A 22,314-nucleotide genomic window follows, 5' to 3' on the forward strand; every position below is an offset into this window, starting at 1 on the left:
CCTTAAACCAACACCACCACACCTGCCCCTAGCCTTACCCATATCCCACCTCAGTAGCAGACACTTTTTTGCAATACAATATGAACACAATGAGTACATTTACACGTACTTATTTTTTGATGTAAGTATATAGTAGTTAAGGCCACCTAATATAAAGTGGGACGAATAATAATTGTTTTTGTTTAATTGAAACAGCGTTATGTTCTTATGTTGTGTGCTAGTAATGCTTCATAATTAATTATTCTGTTGTAATTGTAACATTCTGTATATTTAAATGTATTTATTTTAATATTTAATATTATTTTATGTTTATTTTAGTAATAAAATAACTGTATTATTGTTGCTAAAAAATTATATAATTGAAATATATAACATCTGTTGCAATTTTATGCAATACTATAATTTTATTATTTAAAAAAAAATATTTTATTAACTGGTAAATTTGATACACTTTCAATAATACAATTATTTTATTATTAGAATATCATTATTTTTAAATATTTTATTAGTCAAATATAAAAAAATAAAATATATTATCTGTTGCAATTTTATGCAAAATTGTTTGTCTTGTTTGACTAATAAACAATTTAAAAATAATGATATTCTAATAATAAAATAATTGTATTATTATTGAAAAATTATCAAACATACCTGTTGCCTCTGGTATATTTTATTTTACATATTTTTATTTTAATATTTCATTTAAAAAATGTACAAATATATTCTAATAATAAAATAATAATTTAAAATCATACAATTATAGCAATTATAGTATTGCATAAATATGACTTGCACATTGATTTATTTTTATCGGTAACAGCCTATATAACAACTGGTACTGAATTGGTATTTGACATAACCTAATGACATACAGGCCTGGTTTCACAGACAGGGCTTAGATTAAGTCAGGATTAAACCTTAGGACATTTAAGTATTTTTAATAAACGTGCCTTAGAGAAAAACATTACTGGTTGCATCTTAAGACAAAACAAAATGTTTTGAACAGCTCAAACATGCATTTTAATCTCAAACTAGCTTCGTCTGTGAAACCGGCTGAAAGTGTGTTTTTATGTAAAGTAAATCAATGACCCTCAAAATCAAATCCAGGAGGTAAATATCGGCCTCTAATGAAAGTTGAGATATTAGAGACTAAAAATTTATTAATGTTTTTTGACAAAATTTTTGTCTGGAGATGCGTTTTTGTCCCCATTGGAGCAATTTTGATGAAAAAAGTTTTTACACCCCCCCCAATTCTACTAAATGCTATCGGCTTAGTTTAGTTAATCTGTTCCCATCGAAGCTACAGGAGGCTTTTTGTCATGCTAAAAGTTCAGATTTATCATATTTGATTGCGTTCACACAGCTGGCGTGCGGATTAGATGACCAGACAAAACACACACACACACACACACACACTCGTCTGAATCCTTTGTACTCTGGCTTACCTGAGTGTGTGCTGGAGAAGATGATGTTCTGTCTTGGCTGAGCTCTGTGAGTGTGAGAGCGCAGCAGGGTCAAGCTGCTTTCTATAGACTCACCGCCTGTGCTGCCGATGACATCATCGCCGCACATTTAGCCAAACGACAAGAGCTAAATGGGGCAAAGCATTTCGTCCCTGACGCACACCTGCCAACCCCTCATAATAAAAACCTGATGCCAGTTTTGCAAGTGGAGCGGTCCAAGAGTGCCTGTATGTTGTGTGGCTCTGTGTATTTGTGTTCGTTGTCATAGGAGATCATCGCTCAGTCCAAAATGTCCATTCACAAGAAGGATAACTATAAAAAATACAGCTGCAAACAGCAATTAAGGGGCCAAGCACAAAGAAGGCACGATAAGTCATGCCATTATGGCTGGGAGCGTCAGACCAACTGATTAAAGACGTATTAAGATGATTTCAGGCATGAGTACAATCACTAGTAATATGATTTCCCCCTGGTTTCACAGACAAGGCTTAAGCCTATAGCCTGGCTCCGCCCTCCTACGTACTTCCGCTCGATTTTCATTTTCCTTCAGTACTCCGTCTGGGATTTAGGTTTATTCTCTGTTTTTCCCTAGTCAAATTTTAACTAGTCCAATCAGCGAACAGAGACGTTGAAGTCTTGTTTGAGATGACATGCGTCACGACCAAACGTTAGCGATTGGTTATGGCAGATCCAGAGTGGCTCTGGGAAGAGCCAATAGTTTTAAACTTCAACAGAGTTCCCGCCTTCAAGGAAGTTAACGCTTGTCAATGGAGAGTGGCCAGACTCTCTCTACAAATTAAATGTCTGGTAGGCTCTATTAAGCCTAGTCCTAGACTGAAAGAAACTTGCTTTGGCATTTCTTAAAACATATCAGTGTCTCAAGATGGACACTAGTCTAATCTAAACCCTGTCTAAACCCTGTCTTTAGGTGAGTGTATAGCTGCAAGCATCCATTAAGTGGCTAAGCACAACAAAAGCACAAGTCATGACTGCATGGCTGGGAGCAGAACTTTCGAGTAATAGGTGGTGCTATTATGAAATTGATGTGTTGTGGTCAGAGTAATGTGACAATGACTCATGCAAAGTTTGATGTCAAAGCATTGCAGAGATACAGCATCAGAGTTGTTTTGGCATCATGCCTCAACTTTGTTGTTGTGTTATTTGAAAACGGTTTTGTCTATCAACAAAAAATCCATAACTTTTTGTCGGCACAGTCTGAAGATGATCTGACTCGAATTTGGTGAAAATCGGACAAGGAGGAGTTTGAAGAAGTAGGTTTTGAAAGAAAATCTAAATGGCGGACAGGAAGTTTGGCAAAATTGGTATCTTTGTTCTCGGCATGACCCGAGTAATCTGATAATACCCGTTTCATTACAATAGGCTAATTTAGTCAAAAGTTATTAGTATTTTTTGAAATGTTATTATAACTTTTGACCACAAGTTGGCACTACCCCAAAATGTTTTGAGTACAATCAGGGCATGGTGCCGAAGACATGCCGAGTTTTTTAATGATATACCAATACTTTCGCAAAACTCAAAATGGCAGACACAACAAGTGTAGTCAGAATATGCTAAAGTGTTGCAGAGATATAGCCTGGCGTCCATTTTGGCGGGCACTTAATTTGCATGTTATTCGAGAACAGTTTGACAAATCAACTTGAATTCCATAACTTCTTTTTCAGAGAGGCCTGAAGATGATCTTGTTCGATCTTCGTGAAAATCAGAGCAACCGATCAGGAGGAGCCACAAACAAATCGTCAAGGAATCAGAGGAAAACATAATTTTGTTTCTAGCCCTTACTTTTCTAAAGTTTGTGACATAAATGTGAGTGCAGCTTTGCACAGTTGGTGGCGCTAGAGGGATTGAGTTAGAGACTTCAGATTTGCTATGATGACGGTTCAGACTGTCCTCTATCAGTGTGCCAAATTTCATAACTTTCCCACAAACAGTTCTATGGGCAGCCATAGACATCAAGAGCGGAAGAAGAAGAATAGGAACACTAACGATTACAATAGATGCTATTGTACAATGATAACATTCTAAGTTGGTTCACGCTGAGATTTCTTTTGCTTTAAATGCTCGTGCTCTTTAAAGGATGGATTCTGATTGGCTGTCACGGTTTTTATTGTTAATAAGCTGGAACAAAATCGGTCAGAAAGTGATTCAAACGATATCGTTTCTCTGTGCCATTATATCGTGATAGTTGTGGTGTGGCCTTCGCTGAATATTGATATATTCACTTGAGATATTCAAGCCATCTCTTTTGTTCAAAAGTTTGGGGTCAGTAAGAGTTTTAAAGTCTCTTCTGATCAGCAGGGCTGCATTTATTTGGTCAAAAATACAGTACAAAAACCTGTAATATTGTGAAATATTACGACAGTTTAAAATGGATGTGAATATATAGTACAAATCCTGTGATCAAAGCTGAATTTATCATCATTACTCCAGTCTTCAGTGTCACGTGATCCTTCAGGAATCATTCTCATATGAGGATTTGATGCTCAGAAAACATTCATGATTATTATCAATGTTGAAAACAGTTGTGCTTCTTTATATTTTTCGTAGAAACTGTGATTAGTTTTTTCCCCAGGATTCTTTGATGAATAGAAAGTTCTAAAGAACAGCATTTGCATCGTTTGTATTATACATGTCTTTACTGTCACTTTTTATTAATTTAATGTGTCATTGCTGAATACAAGTTTTGATGAATTTAATGCATTATTGATAACCTCAAACTTTTTAATTGTAGTGTACAGTACATCAAAAAGTATCAAAGTATTACCCTTTATAAACAATCACAAACACGTTGTTTGTAAGGAACAAATGACCAACACTAAACTATTTAAATCTCTCCTAACACACTTAATGTTGTTAGACATTACATTTAATGATAAAATAAATAAAAAATTGTGGGGGGAAAGCAAACAAGTCAAAGGAAAGAGCAGCATGTGTCTGTGAGAGGTACACGTCTGTCACTACTCAAAGTCACCAGCCGCTGACATCCCAACAATAGAGCTGAAGAGCTTGAGTAAGTGCGGCTCTGTTTAAAACCATTCCTGCTCCTCCAGTGCGATTCTTAAGACTGGGATTGTGTTCGGCGGAGCTGCAAACGGTCAGCTCCATTTCTCACACTATACATTGAGCATTTAATGTGCGATTGTGACCGGTCAGGTTTCTTTTGTCAACATGCTAACTGTGATTGATTTGTGTATTTTACAAGGATGGTGATGTTTCTTGTTATTACCTCCAGTTCTTCATTGTTTCACAGTTGCATCTGACCTGAGACTCTCTTGGATTCCAGACGTTCAGATTGCTGTCGGGATGTACGGGCTGCTGTGTGAAAGTCTCCATGACTTCATTAAGGAGTCGTACGGTGACGATGTGTGGAAACTGGTCAGAGAGAGAGCCGATGTCAGACTGCATTCCTTCGTAACTCATCAGGTTAGAATCTCCTATTACTGTGAGAGAAAAAAACTGTAAACTCAGAGCTCTGATCAAAGACGTTTTTTATCCATTTTAGAGACTTACAAGAAAAATAAGTTATTACATTTATAAAAAGATGTATTAATTTCTCAGAAAATGGTACACAAAGTTGTGTCATGAAACTCTTAAAGGGTAACTTCAGTGATTAAGCATTAAGCTTTGAATGTAAACTGGGTCATTTATGCAGTAGAACTGTGAAATTATTTTTGAATTTGGTGCTTTCTAGACTTAGAAAAGACAGAAAATTAATTTTTGTCTCATGTGGATGAAGGACAACAACTCCCAGAATGCACTTGCTTCGCTGCCCTACGGGATTTTCGTGCACAACCATTTCTAGGGTTTACAAAGAATGGTGTGAAAAGGGAAAAACATCCAGTATGCGGCAGTCCTGTGGGCGAAAATGCCTTGTTGATGCTAGAGGTCAGAGGAGAATGGGCCGACTGATTCAAGCTGATAGAAGAGCAACTTTGACTGAAATAGCCACTCGTTACAACCGAGGTATGCAGCAAAGCATTTGTGAAGCCACAACACACACAACCTCGAGGCGGATGGGCTACAACAGCAGAAGACCCCACCGGGTACCACTCATCTCCACTACAAATAGGAAAAAGAGGCTACAATTTGCACAAGCTCACCAAAATTGGAAAGTTGAAGACTGGAAAAATGTTGCCTGGTCTGATGAGTCTCGATTTCTGTTGAGACATTCAGATGGTAGAGTCAGAATTTGGCGTAAACAGAATGAGAACATGGATCCATCATGCCTTGTTACCACTGTGCAGGCTGGTGGTGGTGGTGTAATGGTGTGGGGGATGCTTTCTTGGCACACTTTAGGCCCCTTAGTGCCAATTGGGCATCGTTTAAATGCCACGGCCTACCTGAGCATTGTTTCTGACCATGTCCATCCCTTTATGACCACCATGTCCCCATCCTCTGATGGCTACTTCCAGCAGGATAATGCACCATGTCACAAAGCTCTAATCATTTTAAATTGGTTTCTTGAACATGACAATGAGTTCACTGAACTAAAATGGCCCCCACAGTCACCAGATCTCAACCCAATAGAGCATCTTTGGGATGTGGTGGAACTGGAGCTTCGAGCCCTGGATGTGCATCCCACAAATCTCCATCAACTGCAAGATGCTCTCCTATCAATATGGGCCAACATTTCTAAAGAATGCTTTCAGCACCTTTTTGAATCAATGCCACGCAGAATTAAGGCAGTTCTGAAGGCAAAAGGGGGTCAAACACAGTATTAGTGTGTGTTCCTAATAATCCTTTAGGTGAGTGTATATTCAAGTAGTTACATTTTAAAACACATCAGTTGATGATAAAATGTTATCCATAGAGTTGATGGGTGACATGTTCAGTTTGAATTGTCATTTTGATGGTGTCAAATTACACTCAGAAAGTGTCTCGCATTCTATGTGAATGTTCATGTGTGTGTGTTATACCTATGCATAAGCACATGTCTGTGTTAATGTGTGTTTGTGTAGGTCTACAGCGAGAGTGTGATTCCACGCATCGCTAAAGCAGCGAGTGGCGTCACAGGAACCCCCTATAATGAGCTCATGAACTCATGGGGGGTTTATTTCCTCGGATTCGTGGGGAAATACGGATATGACAGAATCCTCAAGGTACGTTCCGGTTTGTCTGGCAATTTACATGATGTGATTTACCCAAGTCGGATGTTTGTCCAGGAACAAAGTTTCTATCGAACAATTATAGTCCTAGATGTAGTCCAATCCTCTTGTATCTGCATTGATATGCACACTTTGTGTGTTTGTATGTATTTTTGTGTTTTGTACTGTGTCAGGTGTTGGGCCGCCATGTGCGTGACTTTGTAAATGGTCTGGATAACCTGCATGAGTACCTGCGCTTCAGTTACCCAAAAGTCCAGCCGCCGACCTTCTTCTGCCAGGAGGAATCAGCTACAGGAGTCACACTGCATTACAGGTGTGTGTGTGTGTGTGTGTGTGTGTGAGAGAGAGAGAGAGTGTGGGCATGTTTTTGTGAAATATCAGGACACAAATGTGTATAATGACATGGGTATGACATAGGTATTACAAAAAGAGGGTGAAAAATGAGGACGTTCCCCATGTCCTCACTTTTCAAAATGCTTATAAATCACACAGAACAAGGTTTTTTTCACAGAAAGTGAACTGCACAGTCTCCTGTGAGGGTTAGGTTTAGGGACAGGGGCAGTGTGTGTGTGTGTGTGTGTGTGTGATGGGTAGGTTTAGGGGCAGGGGCAGTGTAAGGGGATAGAAAATACGGTTTGTACGGTATAAAAACCATTACGCCTATGGAATGTCCTCACATTTCACAAAAACAAACGTGTGTGTGTGTGTGTGTGTGAATGTGTGTGTGAATGTGTGTGAGTGTTTGTGTGAGTGTCTGTGTGGGAGAGTGTGTGTCGGTGAGAGTGTGTCTGTGTGATAGTCTGTGAGTGTGTGTGTGAATGTGTGTGAGTGTGTGTGTGAATGTGTGTGAGTGCCTGTGTGAGAAAGTGTGTGTCTGTGTGAGTCTGTGTGTGTCTGTGAGTGTGTAAATGTGTGTGAGTGTCTTTGTGAGAGACTGTGTGAGTGTGTGTGTGTGTGTGTGTGTGTGTGTGTGTGTGTGTGTGTGTGTGTGTGTGTGTGTGTGTGTGTGTGTGTGTGAGTGTCTGTGTGAGAGTGTGTGAATATACAAAATATACAATTTGTACAGTATAAAAACCATTACGTCAGTGGAAAGTCCCCATAAAACATGAAAACCCAACATTCTCGGCTCTTTTGCTTTGTGTGTGTTTGTGTGTGTGTGTGTGTGTTCAGGAGCAAGCGTAAAGGTTACCTGCACTATGCTATGGGTCAGCTGAGACAGATGGGAAAGCAGTTCTATGACACTGACATCCATGTTGAGGTTTTGTCCGAGCAGCTGGTGGGAGATTATTCACACGTCACCATGAGGTGAGACAACATGTTTATGAAACAGATCAATTTGCCTGATGTGCAGGACCATCTGTTGTGCTGGTGTTATTAAACCAACATAATAGTGATCAGCATTTCAGGATGTCGGACAACTGTGCCTACATGACATATGGCAGATGTAATGGAACAATGATATTTATTCATTTCAGATTAAACTTTGATAACTCTGCATATCGATATATCCAGAAAGAGGATGAAGAGGAACAAGAGATCCTTCCCATCACCAGCGACTTTTTCTTTGAAGTGTTTCCCTTCAACATCGTGTTCAGACAGGTGACTGTCTTCCCCTCACGCCTCATCTCCTCCCGTCTTCTCTGATGAAGTGTATAATGTGTATTTTCTGATCCAATAGGATATGGTTGTGCATAACGTAGGCTCTGGATTGGCCACTGTCTTTCCTGATCTGGACGGGAAGAAGATCAATGATGCTTTTCTACTCGCTCGTCCTCTTGTGGAGTTCACATGGAACATGGTACGTCATTTTTAATAGTAATATGTTGAAATATTTTATTAATTATTATAATATTAATTATTATTATTATTATTATATATATGTGCCTGTAGGAGCCTTATTTGCTTATTTTCACTGATAAATATCGAAAATTATGTGGTGCATTTCAGTCTTTAAGTATTTTTGTGTTTCGATTGTAAACGGAGCTGCGTTACCTCATACTCATGACCGGAAAACCGGAAATGGCGCTGGCGACTGTGGCATAATAAAAGTCCAGCTGACGACTGTGCCATAATAAAAGTCCCGCTGCTCGCGAGGCGTGTGTTCCGCTCTTCTTATTAACAATCGCTCCAGCGGTTCCTCAGCTCCACAACACTCAGTCCTGCTCTGCTTCAGACTACAGTAACGTTAATAATCTCATCCATCTGAGTCCTATCCCGATTCTTTCCCACCGGCTGTGAGGTGAAGACCACATCTCCCATGAATCCATGCTCAAACTTGGCGTCATTAAACTACGCCTTTGTTTTGAATAGGCGACCTCTAGCGGACTGAAAAGTTACATAGTGCAGCTTTAATATATTAACGTATGTTAATTATTCTAACATAAATTATTATAAATTATATATATTATTTATATTAACTTAACATATTTATTAATATTCATTTTAATATTAATATATTAAAATATATTATGTTAATTATTATATGAATTATTATTCTTAAACATTATATACTGTGCATGTATGTATTCATTAAATATTTAATTTTAAATTACAATTTAAAACAACAGTTTTCTGTTTGAATATATTCTATTTGTAATTTATTCCTGTGAAAATGGAACATGTAAGTAAAGCAGTAAATGATTTATATTATTTATATTAAGCAAAGCAGATGATCTCCCTGAGGGTTTAATAATCTATACGTATCCGCAGTTATTCAGTAAATCGAATAGTAAATAAATCAGTAGCGATACCAAACCTAGATCATTAATAATAAAAGAGTGTTGCATCACATTTACAACTTTATATTGAAGATGATCAGTTCATAAATCAATCCCTGGTCTCTGTGACAGATCATCTCCCACCCCAACAACCTGTTTGAGATCATGTCGAAGGAGCCGGTGAAGCGGGAGAGGAACCTCCATAACCGAGTGCAGAGTAAGGAAGATGTTCCTTCACTGAAGAGCTCAGGCCTGCGGCTGCAGCTCATGATGATTCTGTTCTGCCTGTGTCACAGACTCCGATTATGAGAACGCCAACCGCACGGCTGACGTGGATGTGGAACTGATGGCCTTTCAGTCAATCATCGGGGACGATTATAAAGGTCAGTCCCATCTCTGAGATACTCCCTCTGTTATGGATTTTTTTTTGCATTTACTCACGCTCATGTTATTTCAAACCTGTATGACTTCCTTGATACCATTGAAAACAAAAACAGAGAGACGCTATCAGACATAATACTGACAAAAAGTTCCATAACAGTAGTCTATATGACTTTTATTATTTAATTACATTTTTCTAATTTAATTTTGTGAGTGTGTGTTCATGTTTTTCTATCCCGCTCCGGACTTCAACCTGAGCGCTCATAAATCATTCAGAATGAGTTTCTCTGAAAATTTTAAAATGCAGAAAGTTTTGTGTGGTTAGGTTTAGGGTTAGTGTGTGTGTGTGTGTGTGTGTGTGTGATAGATAGGTTTAGGGTTAGTGTGTGTGTGTGTGTGTGATGGATAGGTTTAGGGGTTGGTTAGTGTGTGTGTGTGTGTGTGTGTGTGTGTGTGTGTGTGTGATGGATAGGTTTAGGGGTAGGGTTAGTGTGTGTGTGTGTGTGTGTGTGTGTGTGAGATGGATAGGTTTAGGGGTAGGGTTAGTGTGTGTGTGTGTGTGTGTGTGTGTGTGTGTGTGTGTGTGAGATGGATAGGTTTAGGGGTAGGGTTAGTGTGTGTGTGTGTGTGTGTGTGTGATGGATAGGTTTAGGGGTAGGGTTAGTGTGTGTGTGTGTGTGTGAGATGGATAGGTTTAGGGGTAGGGTTAGTGTGTGTGTGTGTGTGTGTGTGTGTGTGTGTGTGTGTGTGTGTGTGTGTGTGTGTGTGTGTGTGTGTGTGTGTGATGGATAGGTTTAGGGGTAGGGTTAGTGTGTGTGTGTGTGTGTGTGTATGCGTGTGTGTGTTTGTATGTGTGTGTGATGGATAGGTTTAGGGTTAGTGTGTGTGTGTGTGTGTGGATAGGTTTAGGGGTAGGGTTAGTGTGTGTGTGTGTGTGTGTGTGTGTGTGTGTGTGTGTGTGTGTGTGTGTGATGGATAGGTTTAGGGGTAGGGTTAGATGTATGTGTGTGTGAAACGCAACATTTTGATACTCTACTAAACAATCATACAGATAAAACTTATTTAATTTTGAATTTGAATGTCATATGGGTTTTAAATAACATGAGGGTGAATAAATTGGATATGTATGTGTGAATGTGTGTATGCAAGTGTGTGTGTGTGTGTGTGTGTGTGTGTGTGTGTGTGTGTGTGTGTGTGTGTGTGTGTGTGTGTGTGTGTGTGTGTGTGTGTATGTGTGTATGCGTGTGTGTGTGTGTGTATGTGTATGTATGTATGTGTGCATATTTACAGTATGTATGTATGTATGCATGTGTGTGTGTATGTATGTATCGATCTATTATTCTATCATTCTGTCGTTCAATCTATCATTATTTTGTTGTCGTTCTATATATTGTTTAATACATTTTTTGTATGTGTTAATTAATCATTTTCATTTTATGATGTGTGTAATGCTTAGCCAACATTTTGATACTCCACACAGTCATGCCAATAAAGAGTAATTGATTTTGAATTTGAAAGTGATATGCTGTAGGTTTGAAGTCAGGCGAAAAAACAATCATAAAGTAATGCTAACATGTCAGATCAAGTTCTTCTGTGGATGGTGTCAGATGGAAACAGCGCTAATGCGATGGAGAGCTGGGGGGACGGCAGCCGCTGCCTAAAACTGAAGGGTCAGATGAGGTACATGCCGGAGTGGGAGTCCATCATCTTCCTGGGGACTCCAGTGTAAGAAACACACACACACACATTTATACAGTGGGACTTGCATTTTTTTGCATTTGTAATTAATTAAAATCAGGTGCATTTCTTTAAGTGTGTGTTGTCTTTGCAGCATGGAGAGTTTAAGTGCCATGTTTAAGACGGGGCTGTACATCAATGACCTGAGCATGCACGACTCGAGCAGAGATCTGGTGCTGGCAGGAACTCAACAGTCTGAAGAGCTCAAGAGAGCCCTCATACAGGTACAGCTGTCAGGCCACTGAGGGTCCTGCTTTTGATGGGGGCAGGACACTCAACCTGTGTTTGTGCCCCACAGGAGCAAAAGAAATCCAGTAAACTAGAGGAGAGCATGAAAATGTTGGACTATGAGATGAAAAAGACGGACGATCTTCTGTACAGAATGATTCCTAAGCCTGTTGCTAAGCGACTGAGGAAGGGAGAGCCAGCTGTGAACACCTGTGAGGTCAGTCTTCATGCAGCTGTTACGAGTGTCCAGTTATTCTTGTTTTGTAGTTTTTGATTTTCAACGTTTTTTTAAAGAGCACCTATCATGGAATTTTGAAATGTACCTTTCATGTAGTGTGTAACATAGATCTAAGTGAACAAAAACATCCTGTGATAGCTTGAAATATGACAGTGCACCGTATATATAGTTATTTTCTTTCAAAAGTAAGAGTCGACTCGGAGTCATTTTTAAGAATCGTTAGAAGACCGAAGCTTTTTCTCTGACTAGATGACGTCAACTTGTCAAGTTATTTGAATACGATACGCCCACTTATTGCGCTCCAAGACGCCAGTGAAAACTAGAAAACATCATGGCCACGAGACGCTGTGTTCTGAAGTGCGACTCAAAAGCAAACTTTTTTCATCTGCCCAAGGATGAGCATTTGAAGACTAAGTGGCTTGAAGACAAACCATACATCGTCGCGATTGAGTGTTTATTATTAGTCGTCAAATGTATGTTTCGCGATCTCAGGAAGCTTTTATTTTGGACTTTTATTATGGCACATGGTATCTTCTTCGTCTGTCTGTACCATATATGGACTACATGTGCACAGAGCGCCCTCCGGCTGCCAGTATGAATTGAAAACAACACATAAGAGACTCAATCGCTCATGATTAGGCTATTTCTGCCCATTTTGAGGAAGTATTGAATAAAAAATACTCCTCTGTTTAGAAATTTGACAGACATCTGAGAATCTACCAATATTTCTCCTCATCTGCACACTTTTGAACTAAAAGCCCGGAGGGATGTTGATTTGTCGCGAGTCTTCGTGAGGAGTTTTTTTATGAATGAGATCAGCTGAGGCTCATATTACAATCAAACAGTACCGACGCGGTTTTCATATTCATAACTCCTGACACATATTAACAAATTACTGTCATTATAAGACTTTGATGGGCGTTCCGTTTCCGAGAATATCTGCACAGACTAAACCAATCACAACTGACTGGGTCATCGGACCAATCTCCGCAGATTAGCGGTGTCTTGAAAGGCGGGGTTTTGAAAAGTGAATCACTAAAGGAATCATTTGAGAATCGCTGTCAAAACAGGTAAAAATAAATGCATATTATAAGAAAACTAAAGTCTTTTTTGTCATTGCATGCATGCAAAACTGTTGTTGGGGACTTCTAAAACAATATTTGGAACATTTTAAATGCCATGATAGGTGCTCTTTAATAACTGTACTGACTCAAAACTCATGCAACAATTGATTAATTATATATATTTTTAAATAAAGCAGAATTTTCAGCATCATTACTCCAGTCTTCAGTGTCATATGACCCTTCACAAATCATTCTCATATGATGATTTGATGCTCAAGAAACATTTCTAATTATTAAAACAGCTGCTTCATATTTTTGAGGAAACCGTGATGCATCAGTCAAACGTTGCTGAATAAAAGTATTCTTTTTTTTTCGATCTAAAAACTGATGCAACAATTAATTTGTAGATTCAAAATTTTTAACCCTTAAATGCGTGACTGTTTCGTCAAACATTCTTACATATTCGGGTCTTTAGCGACCCGGAATCTACATCTAACACGGATAGATCTATACCTGTCGCGATAATATTTAAAACTCCTGATATTAGAGCAATAATTACAGAAGGATAAAATAAAACATATTTCGTTACCTTTTGGAGCTTGGAAGGGTTCAGTTTGAGCAGATGTTTTATACCATCACCACTGTCCTCGTCAGAGCTCATTTCCAAGTACATTCATAATGTGTACATTATCACATACGATTATATATAAATATACACAATAATTTAATAAATATATATCTCAATCCAAATGAATTGATTGAGAAATACTAAGAAGGTTGATGTCTAACTTAAAAAAATAATGAGGAGGAGTCGCTAAAGACCCGAGGTATGCATTTAAGGGTTAAAGTCAGTATGAGACTGAAGTCGCTAGTCTTTTCTTCTCTATTGTGCCGTATATATCCGAGTGAAACGCTTCTCAAATGAGAACAAATGTAGGGGGGGGGGGGCTTGGTTTTGTCTGTGGGGAATTGATTGGATGGTTTTGGTTTGCTATTGGCTGATCTCATGTGAGTGACAGGTTGGCCCTGCCCTCGTCATCAGAGAAGAGATGAAGAGGGAGGGGAAGATATTCTGATTCAAGATTACCAGGAACATGAATTTAAAAAAAATAATGTGCACGGTTAAATCAGTCCCTCCAGAAAAACGTGATTATGCGATCGCATGATTTAATGCCTAATCAGCCAAAGTCTGCATATTTATGCGGGGGCCGCATTTTTTCAAATATGCCGCACTTTCGCCGCGTAAATTACCTATTTCCATGTAAAAAATATGCGGGGCTAGCATGATTTCATAATCCCCGCATTTTCGTTGCAAAAAAGTAATATACTGTATATTAGCAGAAAGTTTAAACATGTTTGTTTACTTCACACAAGAGCCGCCATTTCCTCCTATTGCCATGGGAACGTTTTGAAGTGACGTAATTACCCGACGTGAACGTCATCGAAAAGCTGCAAACCCCGTGGTGAAACCATAGATATCGGTGAAACCATGATGAAGCACGCAAATTCCCATTTGCCAACACAAATAACAGCAAAAGACCGCGCAAAGCAGTTTCCCGGTGTGTTGACCGATTTAAAAAAACAGCATCATGAAGCTTCGAAGCGTTATGAATCAGTGAGTCGATTCAGCAGTTTGGATTGCCAAAGTCACGTATTTCAGCAGTTTGACAAGCGATCCGAATCATGAATCGACTCGCTGATTCATAACGCTTCGAAGCTTCATGATGCTGTTTTTTTAAATCGGTCATCACTATACAAGTCGTTATTTAGGTTTTAGCACAAAAACTATTCTCGTCGCTTCATAAAGTTATTGTAGAACCACTGTAGTGAGATGGACTTTGTAACGACGTCTTTAGTGTCTTTTAAGGGTCTTGAGAGTGTAAAGTGCATTGTGCCAATGGAGGCCTTTCTGAGCCATCGGATTTCAACTAAAATATCTTCATTTGTGTTCCGAAGATGAACGGAGGTCTGACGGGTGTCCAACGACATGAGGGGAAGTCATTAATGACAGAATTTTAATTTTTGGGTGAACTAACCCTTTAAGAGATTGCACACAAATGTCTGTTTTGTATAGCTACCTCTGTAAAACAGGAAGTTATTTATAAATTTTTTCAGAAGTTGTAGCATATTCCTTTTGTAAGCTACAGAACTTGTTTGACTCAATGTTTTGTAAATTTGAGCCATGTGTTTATTAAAGTCTTCAATAAAACAAGATGAGAACTTAAATATTCCCAGCACTTTCTGTGATGTAGTGCTTTTTTTTTCTCTTTTTCATCAAACCGCAGTTTTTGCAAGTTCCCGCAATTTTAGCGCATAAAATTGCATAAATATCCTGCAATTTCAATCGCATTTTTTAAGAAAACGTGCCACATAATCAAGGATTTTTGCCCGCAACAATCACAAAAAAGACGAATTTTTCGGGAAGGACTGTTAAATAATTTATTTACATGAATAAGAACTGTCCAATTTGATTTTAATGGTGAAGTTAAACAAGTGAAGCTAGTGAACTTTCTGTAATGGGTCTGCAGTATCTCAATGGTTTCTCACCCTGTTCCAGGTGTTTCCTGATGTGACCATCCTGTTCAGCGATGTGGTGGGCTTCACTCGTATCTGCAGTCACATCACACCCATGCAGGTGGTCTCCATGCTCAACACCATGTACACGCTCTTCGACACGCTCAGCGAGAAACATAGAGTGTTTAAGGTCAGATCATTTCTTCTGTGGTTTCAGCACAATCACATGTTGATACAGGTGTTGCTGCGTTCATGCCATGTCGTAATTACGAAAAGACAACCCGCGATGTTCTCTGATCTGTTCACATCCTCGGAGTTGGAGAGGCAACACTATCAACGCCAAAATTGATCTGCAGCAGTCAGGTGGTACAAGTCGGAAATCTCCGAAAATTCACAGTTTACAAGTTGTAATTAAAAGTTCTACAAGGACGTGATCACTTTGTACAAGTCGGATAAAAGAAATTTTGACCATTTTGATTTCATGGTGACTTTAAATCCCTATATACTGGTGACTACTGTACATGTTTTGCTTTTGCCAACTATAGTAGTTTCAGTGAGAGACGCTGCATTTGAACTACTGCTATAATATTAGCCAAGGAACAGGAAGGAGCCATCCCCAAACTGTTCCCACAAAGTTGGTAGCATGAAATTGTCCAAAATTTCAAGCATTAAGAGTTCCTTTCACTTGAACTAAGGGGCCAAGCCCAGCCCCTGAAAAACAACCCCCACACCATAATCCCCCCCTCCACCAAACTTTACACTTGGGACAATGCAGTCTGGCAAGTACCGTTCTCCTGGCAACCACCAAACCCAGACTCGTCCATGGGATTGCCAGACAGAGAAGCGTGATTGGTCACTCCAGAGAACACGTCTCCGGTGCTCTAGAGTCCAGTGGCGGCGCGCTTTACCCCACTGCATCCCACGCTTTGCATTGCACTTGGTGATATAAGGCTTGGATGAGCTGCTCCCCCATGGACACCCATTCTATGAAGCTCTCTATATGATGTTTTATTTAAAGTTCGGGAGGAACATGTTCAAATGATCTATCCAATCATCATGTCATTCTAACCAGCTGTCAGCAATCGGCCCAATCAGCACAAGTGAAGGACTATATAAATTACCCAGTCAACTCACCAATGTTCATTGACAGTTTTTTTGAAACAGTAAGTGTGAACTCGTGAAACACTGTTCTTGAGCTCATCTGAAGGCCACATGAAGTTGGAGGTCTGGAGCTATTGACTCTGCAGAAAGTTGGTGACTTCTGCGCACTGTGACTCTCCGCTCTGTTATTTTACGTGGCCTACCACTTCTTGGCTGAGTTGCTGTTGTTCCCACTTAGTTATGAAAATGTTAACGATTACAAAGGGGGTTACATCTAAATATATTTTCTGTAAAAACTAGGATATGTTGAATAATTTGAATTTGTTGCTTTGCCTTTTTTGATTTGCTCGATGCCTCCCGCCATTTAAAGGCTGTTTAGTAAAGCGATACTATTCTGATGCTTTTGATTGGTTATTGGTTGAATTTGCACCAACCTGTCTGAGAGTTGCCACCATGGCAAGGTATAAAAATGCGTTCCAGTGCTGGAAATTAGAAAAGTAATCAAAAAGTAATCAAATGTAATCAGTTACATTACTTTCATAAAGTAATTAGGGGCCAAGCATCGAAGGTGCGAAGGCACCTACCACTGCATGAAAAGTGGGATTTTCGACCCCATAAACGCCTGTATACTCCTGGAAATCTCCCTAATTTTCGGCAGTTTTCGACAATTTAGAGGCAGCGAACGTCGCGTTCGTCTGTGCCACAAATTGTCGTAAACGAACCATGACGTAGGTGGAGAGCCCCCCGCTGAGAGACCGCGCGGAGGTGCGACGCCTCTAATTAGCATATGAATAGCAGCGAAACCAGAGAGTCAACGGCCAGACTTGAATTTACTCACTCACTATTGGCTGAAGCCACTACATTTAAAAAAGAAAAATCCCTCGTGATTGGTTGGCAGATCACTGCAAACCAATCATTATTGGTCCCCCTGGCTCATTATAAATGTAAACCCCAATCATAATAATAATAAATATATAATTTATGTTGTAATAATTTGTTTCATATTAATGTTATTGTGCTATGAAGTATTCATACCATCAAGGAATATATGGGAAAATTATACGGACCGTGCCGTTTATTCAAACAAGGGGCTTCATTTATAAGCATACAGCTGTTCATTCAAAGAAAGGGCTTCCTTTATAAAACACAGCGGTTTACTCAAAGAAAGAGCTTTATTGTTAAACACACAACTATGTACAGTGCAGCAGTAATGTCTCGTAATGTAATGTAAAGTTCGGCGAGCTCCAGGCTGCGAGAGCGCGGTGGCCGCACAATCCATCCAGACACCCCGTCAACAAAGCCGTCTTCCTCGTCAAACATGAGTTCAATGGTCGCGGACTTCCAAATGTCCACCTCATCCAGCACACTCTCGCTTCCAGCAACTGTAATACAATCCATAAAGACAATAAGCAACCTGAAAAATACTCACATTGACAAAAAACGGATCTAATATAATAAATCTTACCCTTTTTCTTCTTGATCGACTCCGAGCTAAACTTCGCAGTTTCAGGTTGTTTGTATCTGAAGCTCCGGCGTGTCGATTCATAATACGTCTTACAGGCAGCTGGAAAACAATTACATGAGACTGGTATTAATAAAAACAGTCACGGTAAAATTAAACAAGGAATGAGAAACACATTAGAAGTTACTTGCACACAATTTCGTCATGATCAGCGGTTAAATCTGGACTCGCGGAAATCGCTCCAAGCAGATAAGAGCTCACGGCTTCGTTATGAGGCGAGGATAGTCTGTGTAAACAAAATGTGCAGTTTTAAGCTCGGATCTATTAACGCATCCATTTCCTTATACAGCTGAATAAAAGCATATTCTTTAAATCGTAACGTTACATTACCCATGCTGTGGTTCATAGCGACTGCAGTTTGCCTCAGAGTTATGAAGACGAAGACAGCCTCCTGAAAATGAGTCCAAAAAGTTCGTCGCGTCCATGCAGAGATTGAGTTGAAGACGGTGTCCTGTCATTGTTGATCACGAAAAAGGAAAGCAGCAAAAAACATAAAAAAAAGTGTAAAGCTCGTCTTCTACGCGTCATGGCCATGACCTCGACCTCGCACCTCATTGGACTAGGGCTCTGATATGGAACGCGCCCGGGGCCAAATCTCTTTATACGAAACGCGTGACTTATGATCGTTTCAACCTTCAACACGCCCTGTTTTCCGCTTCACGCACAGTTTTAACATGTTAAGAAGACACATTTGAACGTGTTTCTTAACGCGCACATTCTGTACATGTCGAAGCGTAATATTTTTTTTTTTAAAGCAGACTTACCTTTAGATGTAGCCTAGGCTACATACATATTAATATAAGATATTAATTAATTGCTTAACTGACTACTGTGCTAGAGTAAAGTAGCCTAATGTTACAATGTATATTAAGTAAATGCTTAATATTATACAATTATTATAATTTATCTATATGGGTTATTGTTTGTTTTTTAAAGTTAGGCTATATATAATTTCTAAAAGTATAGGCTAATTTACACAGCACATATTTATAACTGAAAACACACACAACTTTATTCACTTTCACATAATAATGTTTTTGTAATTTGGTGTTTAGTTTGTTGTATAGTTTGTTTATACTGTTCTGTCTCTGTTTTGTTTCCAGGAACATCTGATGAGTGCTATAATAAAATGACTTCATTATATTTAAAATATGTTTTGATATTCATTTTATTTATATTATTAATATTTTATTTACCCATAAACGTGTCTTTAGGAAGCCATAAGTTATAGAGACAAGAATAACTTTTGCCATTTAAATGCCACATTCATTTACTGAGGACCCATACAGCCAATGATCATGTGTGAAAACACATATACATAAATTGATCACTTAGAAATCAAAACTAAGGTTTGAGAAAGAAAGAATATGCATACAACAAAATATATTGTTTCATAGCAGCTTCAGTAACAAGTTCAAAACAAATTCTGCTGTAAACCGGCTCTAACAAGCCAATATAGTGTCAATATTCAGCTCAAGTGACTTCAGTGTTGATTCAGTTCAGTTGATTTCAGTTCAACTGTAAATTCCATGTTAATCTTGAGTACCTATAGAGTAGTGTTGCATCCGTCATATCTCTGTAGAGTCTTTAGTTTGATCATATTTATAACGCTGTACCGATTCTTTTCGAAAACACCCGAGCTCATGCAGGCGTGCAGAGCTAAAGAGTCACGGACACACACACACACACACACACACACACACACACACACACACACACACACACACACACACACACACACACACACACACACACACACACACTACATCATGACATTATCCCTGGATAACTTTCGATTCACTATAAATGCCACCCAGTTGTGCATTGTGTAGTTAGATATATGCAAAAACAACATTTTTGGAAATAGTTAAAATAGTTTTGCACAAAGTGTTGCTTTTGCAAGAGATGTCTGATGTTTTGTGTGTAGAGTTACAAGAAATGGAGCCATATTTTCAGAAATTGTGTGTTAGCAATTAGATAAAACTGTAAATGAATCCAGTTTATTTTAGTTCAGGACTCATAGTCCAGGTGTTAGCAATCTGTGCTTAATCTTTGTTCCAGGCAACAATTTTTTAACTCACGATTAACTAGATTAAGGCCTACTCTTGGCATAATTTAAACCAGGAAACCACCTATTGAAAATCTGCATTGATAATTCATAAAATGTGGTGTGAGCTCAATTTAAATGACAATTACAGAAAAACACAATCTGACTTAACTATAAACACACAAACTTGTACTTTTCACATTTATGATTAATAGCCATTTAAAAAATCATTCACAGTGCAGGGTGGAAAAATTAATGTTGGTATGTAAACTGTATGCTTTACTTGATTTATTTGTGTGCTTTGGTTCATTGTCTTGTTGCATCACATAACCTCTCTAAAGGTTGAAGACATGAACTGCTGTCCTGTATTTTTTTATTTTTTTTACATAACATTGGTTATCGCTAATGACATACAGAGTAATTAATCTACACTGTGAGCCCGGACAAGTTGAATCTACTTAAAAAATTGGAGCAAACTGGTTGCCCTAAAAATTTAGTAATGTGTACTAAAACGAGTACATTTTACTTAAATTTAAGATAACATTTTAACTTAAACTTTAAACTTGTTTTAGTCAAAAAAATTCAGAACCTAGATAAAACTCCCCCTGCTGCTACTCTGATTTGCATTTGTGTAGCTCACAGCATGTTCATTTACATGATAAAGCCTCCTCTAGAATTAAGGGAAGGGGGGGTCATGGGGGGTCAACTGCCAAGCAAGGCCCACGTCAATTTACCACAATTTACGGCAGTTTTCGGTGTTGCCTGCAAATTGCCGTGCACAGTCGTAAACCTGAAGTTTCACGGCAATCTACAGTGTCACATACTGACGAAAATCCCACTTTTCATGCAGTGTGAAATCGTTAGCGTTCTTCTTCTTCCGCCACTGGAGTCTATGGCAGCCCATAGAGTCACTTGCGGGAAAGTTATGAAATTTGGCACACAGATAGAAGATAGTTCCAACTGTCACTATAGCAAATTTTGAGTCTCTAACTCAATCCCTCTAGCGCCACCACCTGTCCAAAATTTGACTCATGTTTATAACTTTTGAACCATAAGGGCTAGAAACAAAATTCCTCTGATTTCTCTGCTCAAGACAATTAAATTGCACCCTATGACGTAATTTTCCGTCATGAAAATTTTCCCGCCATTTTTAATTAACCTTTTGCGAACTCCTCCTAGGCCGTCAAAAAAAACATATTTTCAAAAAAATTGAACCAGATCATCTTCAGACCATGCTGACAAAAAGTTATGGAATTCAAGTTGATTCATCAAATCGTTTTCGATAAACGTGCGAACAAATTTTACATAGCGGTTGCGAAAATACACTTAAGGCTATATCTCTGCAACGCTTCATCGTATTCAAACCAAACTTAGTATATGTCATCCCAAGCATGACTTGAGGCAAACTGCAGCGTTTCGGCACAGCGCCAAAAAATGGCTATTTTTGCTTATAACTTCTGAACTGTTTGTCCAAAAATCATAAAAGTGGTATCGTTAGATTCAGGACATTATACCGAGTTGTCTGATGTCCATTTAACCCTATCGGCCATTTTGGCTGTCGGCCATTTTGAATTATGTGCTAAAATGCTGTATTTTATGAACAAATGTACGGATTGTTATGAAACTCGGTATGGGTCATCAGCACGATAACCTGAAGGAGCCTGAGAAGTTTCGAAACAGCGCCACCTAGTGGATAATTGTTTTTCAAATGCTTATAACTTTGGGTGTGGTTGACTTATTTTCATGGGAGTAACTTTTTTTGTCTCTTGAATCTTTGCCGAGACTTGCAAGGTTTTGGCGTATGGTTTGTGCAGCGCGGTAATTTAGTGCTTATAAAATGTTAGCTGATATCTTCAAAACCGCTAGTCCGATCGAGACGAAACCAGCGTCAGAAGTTCGGAAACATAGGTCGATAGTGAAACTCATTTGCACGAATGTCAAAATATTGATAGTAAGGGGGAGTAAAATCCAGTCAAAGTCAGGTGTCAGTCATTTTTTACGTGTTTTTTCATATAAATGTCTATAACTCATATAAATTATATTTTCACCAAAATTGACACACACATGTATGGGCTCACTTCGAGGACACATACAAAAAATGGTGGGATTGTGCCTCTTGGTGGCCCTATAATTAAACAAAACATGACATTGGCTCTATACAACTCAATGTTTGGAGTTT

The 22,314-nt window shown here is 38.8% G+C and overlaps 2 protein-coding genes across 3 annotated transcripts in view; one reads left to right on the top strand and one right to left on the bottom strand.

Annotated features, from left to right (window-relative positions):
• myoz3a (myozenin 3a) overlaps positions 1-1,548 on the bottom strand; it is a 24,012-nt gene extending 22,464 nt beyond the window's left edge. For both annotated transcript variants that reach the window (XR_013818185.1, XM_079839036.1), the window contains exon 1: positions 1,446-1,548. The gene's annotated coding sequence lies outside the window, so the exon portion shown is untranslated. The remainder of the gene's footprint in view (positions 1-1,445) is intronic.
• Positions 1,549-2,757: 1,209 nt separating this feature from the next.
• LOC307140037 (soluble guanylate cyclase 88E-like) overlaps positions 2,758-22,314 on the top strand; it is a gene marked incomplete at both ends in the record, with an annotated part of 33,239 nt that continues 13,682 nt past the window's right edge. The window contains 13 exons of the mRNA XM_079839281.1: positions 2,758-2,785; positions 4,732-4,904; positions 6,440-6,580; positions 6,760-6,899; positions 7,757-7,891; positions 8,062-8,185; positions 8,265-8,384; positions 9,436-9,520; positions 9,600-9,686; positions 11,292-11,409; positions 11,516-11,645; positions 11,720-11,866; positions 15,509-15,655. Coding sequence (XP_079695407.1) covers positions 2,758-2,785; positions 4,732-4,904; positions 6,440-6,580; positions 6,760-6,899; positions 7,757-7,891; positions 8,062-8,185; positions 8,265-8,384; positions 9,436-9,520; positions 9,600-9,686; positions 11,292-11,409; positions 11,516-11,645; positions 11,720-11,866; positions 15,509-15,655 — 1,575 coding nt within the window. The remainder of the gene's footprint in view (positions 2,786-4,731; positions 4,905-6,439; positions 6,581-6,759; positions 6,900-7,756; positions 7,892-8,061; positions 8,186-8,264; positions 8,385-9,435; positions 9,521-9,599; positions 9,687-11,291; positions 11,410-11,515; positions 11,646-11,719; positions 11,867-15,508; positions 15,656-22,314) is intronic.

This window comes from Gobio gobio (assembly GCF_949357685.1).
Source record: "Gobio gobio genome assembly, chromosome: 16".
Lineage (NCBI taxonomy): Eukaryota > Metazoa > Chordata > Actinopteri > Cypriniformes > Gobionidae > Gobio > Gobio gobio.